This window comes from Mytilus edulis, chromosome 3 (genome assembly GCF_963676685.1).
Source record: "Mytilus edulis chromosome 3, xbMytEdul2.2, whole genome shotgun sequence".
NCBI lineage: Eukaryota > Metazoa > Mollusca > Bivalvia > Mytilida > Mytilidae > Mytilus > Mytilus edulis.
The window spans coordinates 22,455,970-22,471,265 of NC_092346.1; the positions used below are offsets into that span (position 1 = coordinate 22,455,970).

Below are 15,296 nucleotides of genomic sequence, written 5' to 3' on the forward strand. Positions count from 1 at the left end.
GTATACCATAATACGTCCCGTCTAAAAGACGTGCGTATAAAAACAAGAATGAGTCCACAGTACACGGATGCCCCACTCTCACTATCATTTTCTATTTTCAGTGGACCGTGAAAGTGAGCTTACTTCAATAGATATAATCAATTCACCAAAGTTTCATGGACATTGGTGAAAGCCTTTTTGAGTTATTTTCAGAAGTGTTGAAAATCCCCCCTTTTTTATGAATAAAGCCCCATAAAGCCAAAACTTAAAATCTGAAATTAAAACAAAACGAAAGGGAGCTTAGGTCAATAGATATAAACAATTCACTCAAGTTTCATGGAAATTGGTGAAAGTGTTTTTGAGTTATTGTCCGAAGTGTGGATGACGGACGGACGGACAACGGTATACCATAATACGTCCTGTCTAAAAGACGGGCGTATAAAAACAAGAATGTGTCCACAGTACACGGATGCCCCACTCTCACTATCATTTTCTATTTTCAGTGGACCGTGAAAGTGGGATAAAAATCTTATTTGGCATTTAAATTAAAAAGATCATATTATAAGGAACATGTGTAATAACAAACAGACGAACAGACTGACGCACAGACCAGAAAACATAATGACTCTACTATCGTAGGTGGGGCATAAAAAATCCGATAAAAAATGTTGTGAATGTATATGATATGAACCTTTAAAGTCTTATATTATAGGACTCATGTTTTTAAAACATAATATCATTAGGCCACACCAATTTAATTTCTTGTTCTAAGGATTTTTGGACTCCAAAATTTGGGGAGAGCGAGCGATTTGAAAATTTTAATAAAAAAATATTTAATTTGCAAATTTTTGAGGCGAAGCTTGAAAAGTAGAGGCGAGCGATTATAATTTTTTTTTTGTAAACATAAATAGTAGGTTTTGACAATATTAAAACTTGATTTATCACTTGTACTTTGACATTTCTTTAATTTCTGAAGTATTATTTCCCTGTTCACCAAGAAATAATTAAATCTTGACTATGTTTGTGTGACTGACAATGAGACAATTCTCCATCCAAGTCATAATCAGTTTGGGGGCAACCCCTTAATGTTATAAATATCCCTTTAACATGTTTTATGAGGGATCAATATAAGTTATAATTATATATTTGTTTGTACAAAAGGGCTCATATTTTCTGAAACAAGTATATACCTATCTGGTATTAAAAGGCCAAAACATGTCCAATAATTTTTGTAATATTCCTGGACTTTAACCATGTTAACACATTTACTTTAACAGTTTAATATTATTCAAAATAAGTGGACCCCTCTTTTAGAAAAAGTTGTTTAAAATATGATGTAACTCTCCTCTTTTTGAGTACAAAATTCTAAGTTTTCAAAGGTTTTGTATAGAAGAACTAAACAAATCCTTGATATTTCTATTTTCTTTTCTTCATCAGTAAAATGACCCTTGTCTGAGGGAGGGTTGTTCTCAACCTGATAATAGCAAACACAGGTCAAAGTATGGCCTTTTACATAGGGCTTTGATACAGACCAAACAGCAAGCTAAAAAGGACCCCAAAATTATTAGCGTACACAATTCGAACAGGAAAACCAACGATCTAATTTATATATTCCAACGGGAAAATACCAATAAACAACATCAACAAACGATGCGGGCCCCTGAATCAATCAGGACAGGTGCATAAACATGCAGCGGCTATGGATAGTTTTGTTTCGCCAGCATTCAATATAATTGCAGTTGAAGGCAAATCCTTCAGAAGTTCTTTGTACTTTATTCTAACAACGAACATGTTTTGATAGGGAATATAAGTAAGGGGGAAAGAAACCAATTTTTTGTTCTTAAAAGGTATTTCCGCTGTTATAAATTTATATCAGAGCACTCCCGCTTTGGATAAATAGGTTTCATGCTAAAACAAATATTCTCACAGATATTTACACAGTGTGGTGGGGTGCTTTTATGTTAAAAATCGATATATATACTGTGTATGCACATGTATTATGTTTGTCTGTTTTTATTTTCAAAATCCTGTTGATAGGACAACAAGGCTAAGTTTGTGTACATCTTTATCATGTTAATTACTCATAAATTATTGTAATTAGAACTTTTTTCTTACCGTTAGGATCTCCTTTTTTATAACAGGTAGAGGCATTCACATATTCTGAGGCAGCTTGATGTTTGCTTTGTAGCTTAATCTGTATTACAGCTGCCTTACAAAAACACTGCCCTGCCTCTGTAACATAGAAGAACAATGCTGTATTTTGTTAATACTAAAAACCAGATGCTCCGCAGGGCACAGCTTTATACGACCGCAGGGCCATAAAAAAGAATAGGTTTGTTTGCCCAAACGCTACCCACCTAGAAAAAAGCTGTCTACTCAAATTCTTTTATTGTCCTGATTTGAAGAAGTTTTTTTTTAATCAGATAGGCATGAAGACTAATAAACACCCGATACTTCAATTTCTCATTTTGAAAAAAAAAAGAAAATGCCTACCTACATGTACCTACCCACTGTCTCAACCTTTGGGTAGGGTTTGGGCAAACCAAAATATTTTTAACTGTGGCCCAGAGGTCGCACCCTGAACAGTTGGGGCAAGAATGGACACAACATTTAAGATTGATACAGCTCTGAATTTGGATTGTGATTAAATAGTTGACACAGAATGAAAAAAAGATGCTCCGCAGGGCGCAGCTTTATACTACCGCATAGGTTGAACCCTGAACGGTTGGGGCAAGTATGGACACAACATTCAAGCTGGATTCAGCTCTAAATTTGGATTGTAATTAAATAGTTGACACAGGATAGGTTTTGGACACAGAATGAATGTGGTCTAATTAACTTAAAATATTTTTTTTTGTCTTTGAGCAATCACTATGCTGTTGAATATTAATCCTCTCAAAAAAATGTTTGAAGAAATTTTCTTTTTATTTATGAAATCTGAAATGAGAAAAATTAACCCCCCCCCCCCCCCCCCCCATTTTTTTTTCACATCCCCCTTTCCCTTTTTTCAAAACTGATCTCAATTCAAATTTCTAATGGAGTTTGCAACAATAACTACTCATTTAAATACATCATAAAATATTAAAATGTAATAAAACCAGGTGCTCCACAGGGCGCAGCTTTATACGACCCCAGTGGTCGAACCATGAACAGTTGGGGCAAATTTGGTCACAATATTCAAGCTTGATACCGTCTGAATTTTAATTGTGATCAAATTTTTGACATAATATAGGTTTTTGCCACAAAATTAATGTGGTTCAAGATCTAATACATCTATTGCACAATACTGTGCAATTGAAGATTTCTGAATTTGAAATTTGAAAAATGTTGAAATAAAAAAAAATCCCTTAGAAAAAATGGTAAACTGAGACCCCCCCAATTTATTGAAACCCCCCTTGGAGCAATAACCCTTAAACTCAATCCCATGCTTTCCTATGTAATATTGAACCTTGTAGTACGATAATTTGAAAACGGGACCAAAAAATTAAGAATCTACATACACAGTTAGATTCGGCATATCAAAGAACCCCAATTATTCAATTTTTTATGAAATCAAACAAAGTTTAACTTTGGACCCTTTTGGCCACTAATTCGTTGGGACCAAACCTCCCAAAATCAATCCAAACCTTCCTTTTGTGGTCATAAACCTTGTGTTAAAATTTCATAGATTTCTATTAACTCATACTAAAGTTGCACAAAAACCAAGAAAATGCTTATTTGAGACCTGTTTTTGGCCCCTAATTGCTAAACTGTTGGGACTAAAACTCCCAAAATCAATCCCAACCTTCCTTTTGTGGTCATAGACCTTATTATAAAATTTCATAGATTTCTGTTTACTTATACTAAAGTTATTGTGCGAAAACCAAGAAAAATGCTTACTTGGGCCCATTTTGCCCCTAATTCCTAAACTGTTGGAATCAAAACACCCAAAATCAATCCCAACCTTCCTTTTATGGTCATAAACCTGGTGTTAAAATTTCATAGATTTCTATTGACTTTTACTAAAGTTAGAGTGCGTAAACCAAATGTCTTCAGACGACGACAACGCCGCCAACGTGATACATATACCAATATACCACCAAAATTTTTTCAATTTTTGCGGTCGAATAACAAGCATTCTGAGAGTATTGCATGACAAAACAAAAATTAATTGTACTGAAATAAAATGCTAACTTATCTATAACTTGTCAATTTGTATATATAACAAATCAAGTCAATTACTCGAGTATAACATACTAAAGGCTCCACGGAGCCTGTGTCGCTCACCTGATATTTTTATTTACAATTGATTCAACCTTTTTATACTTTTGCTTTAGTTTCAGAGATATAATCCAACCAGGTGCTCCCAGCAGGGCGCAACTTTATACGACCGCAGAGGTTGAACCCTGAACAGTTTGGGCAAGTATGGACACAACATTCAAGCTTGATACAGCTCTGAATTTGGATTGTGATCAATTTTTTAAAAATAATATGAGTTTCTGACACAAAACAAATGTCAAGATGATATACAAATCTTTTTGCGCAATATTGTGCAATTAAAAATTTCTTCCTCAAACTTTTCAAAAATTTGGGGAAAAAAATTGAAAGCTACTACCAAGTTACCAACTCCTTTTTTTTTGCAAATTAGTCTAAAACCGGACATTCCTTTATACATAATTTAAAAGGAGCGTAAAGGAGGTAAAAAAAAAACAACATTGTATGTTAAATGTTTTTGAGTTACCTCCCTTACACTGCTTTTTTGACCAGAAAAAAACAAGTTTTTCCCCTTTTTTGCCCCTAATTCCAAAACATTTTGAGCCATAACCCCCACCCCCAGTCAAAAATTTCCATCACTTCATGTTATGGAAACTTGTGGTATAATTTCAGAGAGATTCATACACTTAAACACAAATTATTGTTTGAAAACTACAAAAATTCTTATTTTTGGCCCCTTTTTTAGCCCCTTATTCCTAAACTATTAGAACCATAACTCCCAAAATCAATCGATCCCAACCTTCCTTTAGATGTATTGAACCTTTTGGTAAAAACTATTGTGCGGTTATGCAGTTGTAAACTTGAATTCTACTGGCTGCCTTGCCATCTGCTAAATAACCATGTTACACAACCCAGTCAAATTGTCCTAATAGAAGAAACCTCCTTACAAAACATGTGCCTGTAGCCAATCAGAAATCTTGTTGTAATATGTTGACCTTTAACCTATAACTATTGACTTGAAATCATGTGTGCTATAAAAAGAACAAAGTAAGGTACACGCTGTCTTGTGATAACCTTCGTGTATTTATGTGAAATTTCCACTGGTTGACATCTATACATGCATGACGCAATCAATGGCTTTATCAATGTAGAGAAATTCAAATAACATATATTTATTACACATCTCTGTATTGTATTATACAAACTTAACAGTAATAACAGATTTAAAAAAAATGTTTTTCGACCATTAAAAATATAAATAAGAAAAAAAATATAAGATGGAATGAAACAAAGTGGAATGCTCCCGATTACATTAAACCAAACGGTAAATAAAAATATGTTCAAAAACTATCAGAACTGTTCTTCTTCTAAAAATGAAGTCATTCTTTTCTATAAACAATAGTTACGGAACAGTTGTTGAAAACTTGTGGACAAAGTGTAGTACGATTTATGTTTACAGCAGTTTCAGTAAAATCGTTAAACAGCTCATTTAGATTAACACCTTGCAATGATTCATTAAATGACTGTGTGCTGTTTCCTTGTTGGGTTGTACTTTAATGTTTTGGCTTAAACGTATTGCATGGCAAAGGTCCATTAAATGGCAACGGCGGCGCTTTGTGTTCCTTAGCAGATGTATACAGTCTTTTGTCCAACGTTATAAGTAACAGAACTACGTTCTGTGCTCATAAGTGTGGTGCTGGCTGTTGTAATATTCGGTAGAGGAAGAAATGTAGAAAGAGCAATTGCTAAAGTTTTAGGAGGCACTGTACAACTTGAGCTTGGTAAAGCAAGAATATTTGATGATGTTTCACCAGCAGTTAAAGCTAATGCTTAGATTGTTCAGTGATGCTTTCTGTTAATGTCTGTCCCATACGTATCTTATCATCATTATCAACCCGCTGATACAAAGAAAGGGATGCTACTAACTTATGTCCAGTTACGGCCATGATCTGTGCATTGCAAATGTGTTTTTAGCTAGAACAGTAGCCCCGGTAACACGTATTGAATTGTTAGTGTAAATTTCAGACAAGTTGCACTTCTTGCTCAGGTATGACATGAAATTGCCAAGCGTTTTTTTCGCCCACAGGAACAGTCTGCGCCAAAAACTTTTTCATCTACTAGTACGGAAACTAAATATCAAAACTTGTCCCTATATGACTATATAAAATTTTGAAAATTTTCACTAGTCCGAATAAATATTTACTAGTCTGGGGCATCTGACTAGTGGCTAACGGTGCAGACTGCAGGAATGGTATAATACCATGAAAGGTCCTCTTCCCAAAACTGATCTTTTGGTCTCTGCCATAGTTTGTCACACTCTAGATTTAATTTATTTACATACTTTTCAAAGGAAGACACGGGGCAATACTCAGAACCGGAATTTTCTGGCATTATCCCTGAAGTTTTTTCTTTGTCACTGCTGCGATGGTTTTTTGTCAACTCATCTAAAGTTTTAGCAACATATTTAAGCCCCGTTTTCTGATTTTTTTTACAGAAAACGTGGATTTTGTCATTTGTGGCATATTTTCCATTCCCCTTTGACAAAAATCTGAACTTTATTTTGAAGTCCAAATGGAGTATTTGGTGATAAATATATTGAGGTATACATTTTTCTTCTGTCAGGTTCGTCAATACACGGATAATGATCGACGTCTCCTAATCCCATGCGTTTAAGTTCTGCCATTGCCACTTTAAAATTTTCTCTGGAAGTGCAATTTTTTTATTGTACGGTGGAGCCTTTAAATATCTATTCAATGAGTATCTCAAGCATTGCAGTGAATTTGTTTTATAACGATTTCCATCTGCTTTACGGACATCCATATAAAAATGATCCAACACTTCATCTAGTTTTAAGGTGTCAAACTGTTCAAATCCAGGATCCATTTTCTTTACTTTTAAATACTCCCTGAAAATAGTGGCTGCTGCTATATTCTGCTTTATTGTTTTGTCAGCACTCATTTTCACACTTTTTTGTTCAATTTCTTCATCACTAGTATCAACAAATCGTCTTTTACCAGACTCCATCTTTAGTTGGCATAAAAACACATGAACTATGCACTACATGGAAAATCAATAGATCATCAGGTTACACAATACACATTAAGAGTGAGGTCAGTGGGCGGAGTTAACATGCTACTATTGCGTAGTGAAATCTAGGACACTTGTGTATTAAACGTTTCATTAATTATATACCTAATACGGTTAGCATAACCGCACAAAAATGTTATCATGCTTTGACCCAACTAGCATGATTATTTAGACGGAGATTTGGTAGAAATCCAGGATAGTTTAAGAAAGTTATTAAAATTTAAGTTTAGAGTGAATATTTCAAACATTATTTTTGAATTGCCTCCCTTACACTGCTTTAAAATTATGAAGTGTACTTAAGCAATTGTCCATTAACAAGGAAACCCTTGTTTTTTCCCGTTTTTTGCCCCGAATTGCTAACAGGTTGGGCCATAACCCCCAAAGCTAATTCTTACTATCTCTTTGAGGTAATGGAAACTTGTGGTATAATTTCAGAGCGATCATTAGACATTACACCTTTTCAAAAGTAATTGTCTGGAAACTAGAAAAATGCTTATTTTGGCCCCTTATTCCTAAACTGTTGGGATCATAACCCCCAAAATCAAACCCAACCTCCCTTTTGTGGTCATAAACCTGGTGTTTAAATTTCATAGATTTTTATTTACTTACACTTACAATGCAAGTTATTGTCCGGAAACCAAATGTCTTTGGACGACAATGATGTGAAACCAATATACGACCACAAAATGTTTTCCTGTCTGTATAAGAACTGTTATAGCTCAAAGTAAGGTCTTCAAAATGTGTTTTATATGTGTATTTTACTTACCTGCCCACTTTTTACTCATTTTAAATGAATTTGCTGCTCTCACATAAAGCTCACAAGCTTCTTCTGTTTTGCTAGATGAGCTAGATAAAAGAAACATAAGGTATCCTTGGTTAATCACAGACTTGGGGTAATTGTAATTGTAATCGTTAATCAGCTGTAATTGATTACAATTTTTCAAGTAATCAGTGTAATCATTAATCAGCCAAAAATCTGATTACATGTAATTTAATTTAATCAATTACTTTTCAAAATACCCTGTAATCATGATTACTTTTTGATTACATTCTGATTACAATGAAAAAAATCTAAAATTGTGTTTTTGGTCATTAAATGAACCTCTTTGTTATTCATATTTGATAAATTTTAAACATGATAAAAATGGTTTGGTTACTTTAAACATGTCTACTTCAGTAAAAAAATAAACTGTTACAGTATTGAAAAGTCACCATTAGCTTTAGCAGAGACATATAATACAATTATTTACCTTCAATCTTGGTAAGAGATATTGTACATACAGGTTTATTCATTGTTTTATAATGATCTTCATATTAATATTTGATAATAACTGTTATATATTCAAGTAATACTTTACTTTAACCCTGAATTATAATCTTTTGTTAATTTTTGTCAACTTTGAATTGACAGGTAGGAGACTAATTAAGGTTTGTTTTTATTACAATTACCAATTGAGTATAGCTGTAGGGAAATATATATGATAAAAGATAAATCCGGCGTTTTGCATTTGCGCCGATCTGCATTTCATTTGCGCCGATTTTTTCTTTCATTTGCGCCGATTTTTGTTTTCATTTGCCCCGATTTTTTTACAGGTAAATTACAGGTTAATTACAGGTGAATAGATATAAGAAGATGTGGTATGAGTGCAAATGAGACAACTCTCCATCCAAGTCATGTTTTTTTTATATTTATCATTATAGACCTCTTCCGTCATCCAGTTGTACACTATATTTACATACTTTAAAATCAAGAAGTAAAAACCTTAGATAAAAACACTCTGGTTTATACTAAAATGACTTTTTAAAATCTATTTACAGCATTCAAATCCATAAAAACGGAAGACATTAAAATCATAAATCTGTTCTTGCTGAGTATTTATAGGCAACATATCTAATATGTTCCTTTCATGTGATTTCGTCTCTTCTATATTTGTTGTAATTGTCAATAACGTAATCCATCTTTTCTTTGTCTTGCTAACGTACTTATGTGTGTGGCCGTCGATGGTTAAAAAAATTGACTCCTCGGCTTGTTGCAGTGTGCAATATGTCCATCAATTACAGCAAAGTTCAGAACAATATGAATCAAAATTAACTAAAACCTATGTTTATAAACAGATTTTACCAATATACCTGCACGGTACATGTTCAAGTATTAACTTACCTGTAAATCCAATTAGGAGCAAATATAAAATCGGCGCAAATGAAAAAATGAAATCGGCGCAAATGAAAGAATGAAAATTTTAAAAATCGGCGCAAATGTCATACTCCTGATAAATCAGACAGGAAAATTTATCTAATTAGCACAAACTAAATTAAAAGTTGGACAAATATGTTGTTTAAATTTTTTTGTATTTGGCCTGGCCATGTAAAATGTAATCATTTTTAGCATGTTTAGTACTAACATAGTGCATGTAGTGTTTACAATTTAATTAAACATTTCTATTAAAATTTAACATAGTTTTAACTGGTAACTTTATTTAATCCATATTTAAACTTCCATAAACTGCAACATGGAATACATATAAATTATGAAAGAGGTCAGAAGACAAACAAAAAAACTATTGATTATGATATATCTTTATTAAATTTAATTCAAAATAATTCAGAGATCATTGGTGATAAAGTGTAATGTATATATATGTAGTGAAATTTGGTGTTTATTTAAATAGATGAAGTTTAATTTGAAGTTATCATTTTATAATTGAACCAAAATGAAATACTTCCTCAAAAATGCTATAGTTATATTGAACGTTTATACATTCACATCATTCAAAATGTTTTGTTTTTAAATTCATTGTAATCAGATGTAATCATGATTACTTTGCTAATGTAATCATTAATTTAATCAGATACTTTCAGAAATGATGTAATCATTAATTTAATTTAATCATACAAATGACGAAGTAATTGTAATTTAATCAATTACATTGAAAGTAATCGGACCCAATTCTAGTTAATCATGTTAATTAGTTTATCTTGTTCTTGGTAATGCAGTAAAATCTAATTTTTATACTGACAGGATTGATTATTAATTGCTGCTTACGTGTCAGCAACAAAGGAGCTAGATGAGGGCTAGTTTTGGCCTAAAATTCAAAGTACATCTGATGAAAGAATTTTAACATTGTTTAAACACTAAAGTGTCTACTTCAGTCGATTGATTAGTCTTTTTAAAAGATTTGAACTAATTTGATCATTAGAGACCTTTAAATTCATGTTTAGAACTTCTATCAAATATGCCATACAACATCACTTTTCAGATGCTTTTTGACTAAATAGTAAGTGGCTGTATTATCACCAAATACAACCTACCAGGTTATTTAAATATCAAGACTGAGCAGTCAAATGCGGCCATTTCCATTCTAGACAAAAACTTTCTTAATATTAGCACAAATGCTAAAATTGTGAAAATTTCAGTAATTTTCCATGCCTTTATGATGCTAGTTAGTACATGTACCTGATGCCAAAAGAGGTCTTACTAGCCATAATACTCATAAAAAATATTAGGACAGAGGTTAATGTGATATGAATAAAAATTGAATATGAACATTCTTGTAGTAAAAAGAAAGGCATATACATTGTACATGTATAAAAAGAGTGGGATATTGATACCATAACTATTACTAATGCTAAAGTCACTGATAGATTCAAATTTTTTAATTGAAAGTGTGACTGTACCATCAGAAACATATAACATACAGCTTGGTGTTTAACATGTGAATTCATGTATTTTAAGTTCAAAAGGCCAAATAAAGTACGAAGTTGAAGACCATTGAGGACCAAAATTCCTAAAAGTTGTACCAAATACAGCTAAGGTAATCCATTCCTGAGGTAGAAAAGCCTTATTTTTTCAAAAATTCAAAATTTGTAAACAGTTGATTTACATGATTTATAAATATGACTATATATATCAATGATAATTTATGTCAGCACAGAAGTGCTGACTACTGGCTGACCCTTGGGGAATTAAAATTCCACCAGCAATGGCATTGACCCAGTGCCCGGCCGTGGTTGTAAACAAATTCATCATAGATACCAGGATTAAATTTTGTATATATGTTAGACATGTGTTTCGTCTACAAAAGACTTGTCAGGGACACTAGAATCCAAAAAAGTTACATTGTAAAAGGGCCAAATAAAGTAAAAGTGACGCCACCAAATCTGATCTTGTTCTGAGTTTTGAGGTAATTAGTATTGTGTTTAAGGCTCATAACATTTGGTTGAGGGAAACTAAAGTGATGGAACTGTAACGAAAAACTTCAGATAAGGACACAGATATGTTTATATAACAATATTCAGCCTTTTTATTTCTGTAAGTGTTAATGACTTGACCCTGTAGGGTGTTTATTGACATGTAGCAATATGATTGCATAGAAATTCAATTTTACAGTTCACTTAAACACTGCCATAAATGCATTTTTTTTAAAAGTTTGGATTATTGAATGAATCAATACAATATGTACATGGAAATTAACAAGGTAAAAAATGTATCTAAAATGTTAAAATTTGTATTCTGTCTACATCTGACATGCTACGTACATGTATACATAGAAATAGTGGAGAAAAGAATGAAATTGAATTTTGAATCTTCTAGAAATAACTCTCAATGATTCATCTGTATAAAATGTATATATTAATCTATAATACTATGGAACTTCAACATGTCTTTACTACTTTGTGTTGAAATACGCTTTAAAAATCATATTGTCCAGTATTACCCGTTTCTGGGAGTTTTGCCCAGCTGGGAAAACCCAGGAATTCCCACCTGGGTTTTCATGGGCGGGTTATACTTTTCCAACCCTGATCACAATACTCAGAAAAAGCCTGTTCCAGTTTTAAATTGTTCATGGAAAAAAAGATTTGGCCTTATTTTTGTTCTGCAGGATGGAATTAGGTTTTAGAGTGTGTGCATGTTTCAGGATTAACTGAGGGGATGAATTAGTAGGTCCGTTTTTGTGATTGCAATGGGATTTTATAAAACATGACCAGACGTGCTTCTGTTCTAATGATGTGCTAAAAACTGCAACCCTGTGTTGAACATGGCTGTCAGCCTGTATGTGGCTTTCTACAGGGTGACAAACAGACAAAATGTACTCTCTTTTTAAAATTTGGTGCGTTTTTTTTAATATTCAAAATTATAAGCCCAAAAGTGTTTTAGAATGATCACCAGGCCTTCAGCTTTCATTTGATGCCCAAAATACCTAAATATCCTACATATTTTAAGTTACACTCATGAGTAGGAATTCGAACTACATTGTATTTTGTGTTAAATATATGTACTACTTTCTGGTATGTGCTTTCTGACGGGGCCTGAATTAGTGGTGTTATACCTATAGTGGGTCTCATTGGGGTCTAAGCATGACACAGGATTTCCGATTTTTTTGTAAGTGGGACACGTGAAAGTCAAATTATTGTGTCGTGAAAACAGGAAATGAGGTCTAGCGGGATACAGGAATCTGACAAAACAGTAAGCGGGATCCGGGATCAACCCCCCAATGAGATTTGGTACGAGTTTGTAGTGGTATAAGTACATGTATCTACCAAGGGGGTCTCAATAAGGGGTTCCGATCCCGGATCCCGCTTACTGTTTTGTCAGATTTCCGTATTCTGCTTACACTATGTACATAAGCAGTTCTCATTTTTTTGTCATTTCCCGGGTCCCGCAAGACCTCATTTCCCGTTTTCACCACATAATAATTTGACTTTCATGTGTCATGCTTACAAAAAATCGAAAAATCCTGTGTCATGCTTATACCCTAATATGACCCACTACCAAGATACGAGTACAAGTTGTTACAAATTTTATAAAATTGAGAATGAAAATAGGAATGTGTAAGGCCCCTCATGGGGGGGTCCTAGTAATCACATAATCACCATTTTTTTGCCAATATAATCACATAATCATTAAATATTTGCTTATCTTTAGTAATCAAATAATCATAAACTAAAAATACAGTCCTAGGTAATCAAATAATCATGAAATATTTGGCTTAATAATCAAATAATCATTAAAAAAACGGCCAAGTAATCACATAATCAAAAACCCCATGAGGGCCCTCATGTGTCAAAGAGACAACAGTCCGACCATAGAGCAGACAAGTACACTATATGCCTTGTAGCAACTGTCTACTAATAACGAAACAGTTCTTTTCTTATCTCTTGAATACAAATAACACTTTTTCGGGATAAAAAATTATCATAATTTAAGCTCCCATTATGAATTACACGCCATTTACCCAAACAATGATCCCAAAAATCCTTGAGCAGACTTCTCTTTCTTCTCGGCCTCACCAACTAACTGACGAGCTTTTTGCTCATTATCTGCCATGATTTTATTTATATTATTTACGTGTATTGGTTAGTGAGTCACACCACTATTTACGTTTTGCATCACAAATTCTCTTGTTCAACAAAACGCTTCATAATGGAAAGGTTTACGACAAATCGTACCTTTGCAAACTCGGTCCTAAATTAAACTGACTCGTACCAAGGATTTGTATAGTCTTACAATACAAATCCTTGCTCAGAAGAGGCTCTTACCCATTGCCATTATCTTTAAGAATTTTTATCATGATTGTGTTTCGTGTGTTTATCATGATTGTGTTTCGATTGTGTTTATTATGTTAAAATTGAACATTAATTGTTACATCTAGTGATCATTCAAGATATTCCGGCAAAATTGATCAATACAGAGACATGTATTTATATGTCTCTGATCAATACTGTAAAAATGTCAAATATTAAATAATATTGAAAATTGTATGCAATTTTGTAAAATTCAAATACAAGTTTTCAAATTTTATTTTATTACATATTTCAAGTGTGGACACAAATCAATGTGGAAAGTATGTTTGGATGTTTGAGATCAGGGGTGGGGTACCAACTATCCTTTCGGGTATAACTGTGCCGACAGCACTTGCCAAATCATACCCTGTTCTAACCAGAAAACATAAAACATACCCTGTTCTAAACAGAATTATTGAAAAACATACCCTGTTCTAGACCGTATAGAATAGATGCTGTTCTAAACAGTTGAATAAGCTATACTGTACTAGAAAAATACTTTGTTTAAACAAAGACCCGGTTTTCACCAGCAGGGCATGAAAAAGCGACCCTGTTCTAACCAGCAGGACGTGAAAAAGAAAAATATAGGAAGTACTACCCCCCCCCCCCCCCCCCGGGGGGGGGGGGGGGGGTAGTTTTTTCTGACATAAAGATTTCTCTGGTTTTCTCCTATAGTGTTCTATGTTAAACTGAGGTGCACTTTACATGTGGTGCACAGTGACAGAAAAACTGTATTAAACACTAAAATAGCAGTGTCGTTTATTTCTGCTCAAGACTGCCATGGAGGAGACACTAATTTAAATCAGTACCAACCGTTCATAGATTTAATAGTGTTTTCTTACATTAAGTGATCTCTGGTTTCCTCCTATAGTGTTCTACGTTTAACTGTGGTGCACAGTGACAGCAATAGTGTACCAAACACTAAAATAGCAGTGTCTTTCATTCAATGTTCAAGACTGTCATGGAGTAGACACTAATTTAAAGCAGTGCCAACCATTCATAGATTTTATTTAGTTAGACCGTGATTTTGATATCAAATCTACATATTCGCCAACATGCTTTGAGTGCTTTGTGAATATTGATGTACGTTCCTGTCATTTAACTTTGTGCATGTGCAACGTTGCATTCAATGCAGGATGTTACCTTTTAACATTTTAACTTTGAAAAAACTTCTTTTCTAATTAATTTCAATCCTATATAGCTGAGTGTGCTCATCCCTGGAAAGATTTACTTGAAGAAGCAGAAGGTTGCAAATATTTCCGAATGATTCCGCTAAAATGTGTTCCACAATTTTTGATTTTGGATAAAAGCAAAAACTCAAATAAGAGGATAATCACATAAGGTGCCTTTCTGCATAATGTGATTCTAATATGCGAGATGTTATCAAGGACTTGCAAGCATGTAGTATTTGCATAGTTCCATTTATGTTCCTTTGAGATGCTAATTTTTAATTTGGGTTGGCCCACTTAAAATTG

General features: G+C 33.4%; 1 protein-coding gene across 1 annotated transcript in view; it reads right to left on the reverse strand.

Moving 5' to 3' along the window:
* The window catches only part of LOC139514220 (alpha-soluble NSF attachment protein-like), a 39,533-nt gene extending 25,843 nt beyond the window's left edge, over positions 1-13,690 (reverse strand). Inside the window, exons 1-3 of the mRNA XM_071303071.1 lie at positions 13,494-13,690; positions 8,027-8,106; positions 2,095-2,211 (exon numbers count right to left, since the gene is read on the reverse strand). Coding sequence (XP_071159172.1) covers positions 2,095-2,211; positions 8,027-8,106; positions 13,494-13,585 — 289 coding nt within the window. The 5' untranslated portion in view covers positions 13,586-13,690. The remainder of the gene's footprint in view (positions 1-2,094; positions 2,212-8,026; positions 8,107-13,493) is intronic.
* Between the last annotated feature and the right edge of the window lie 1,606 nt (positions 13,691-15,296).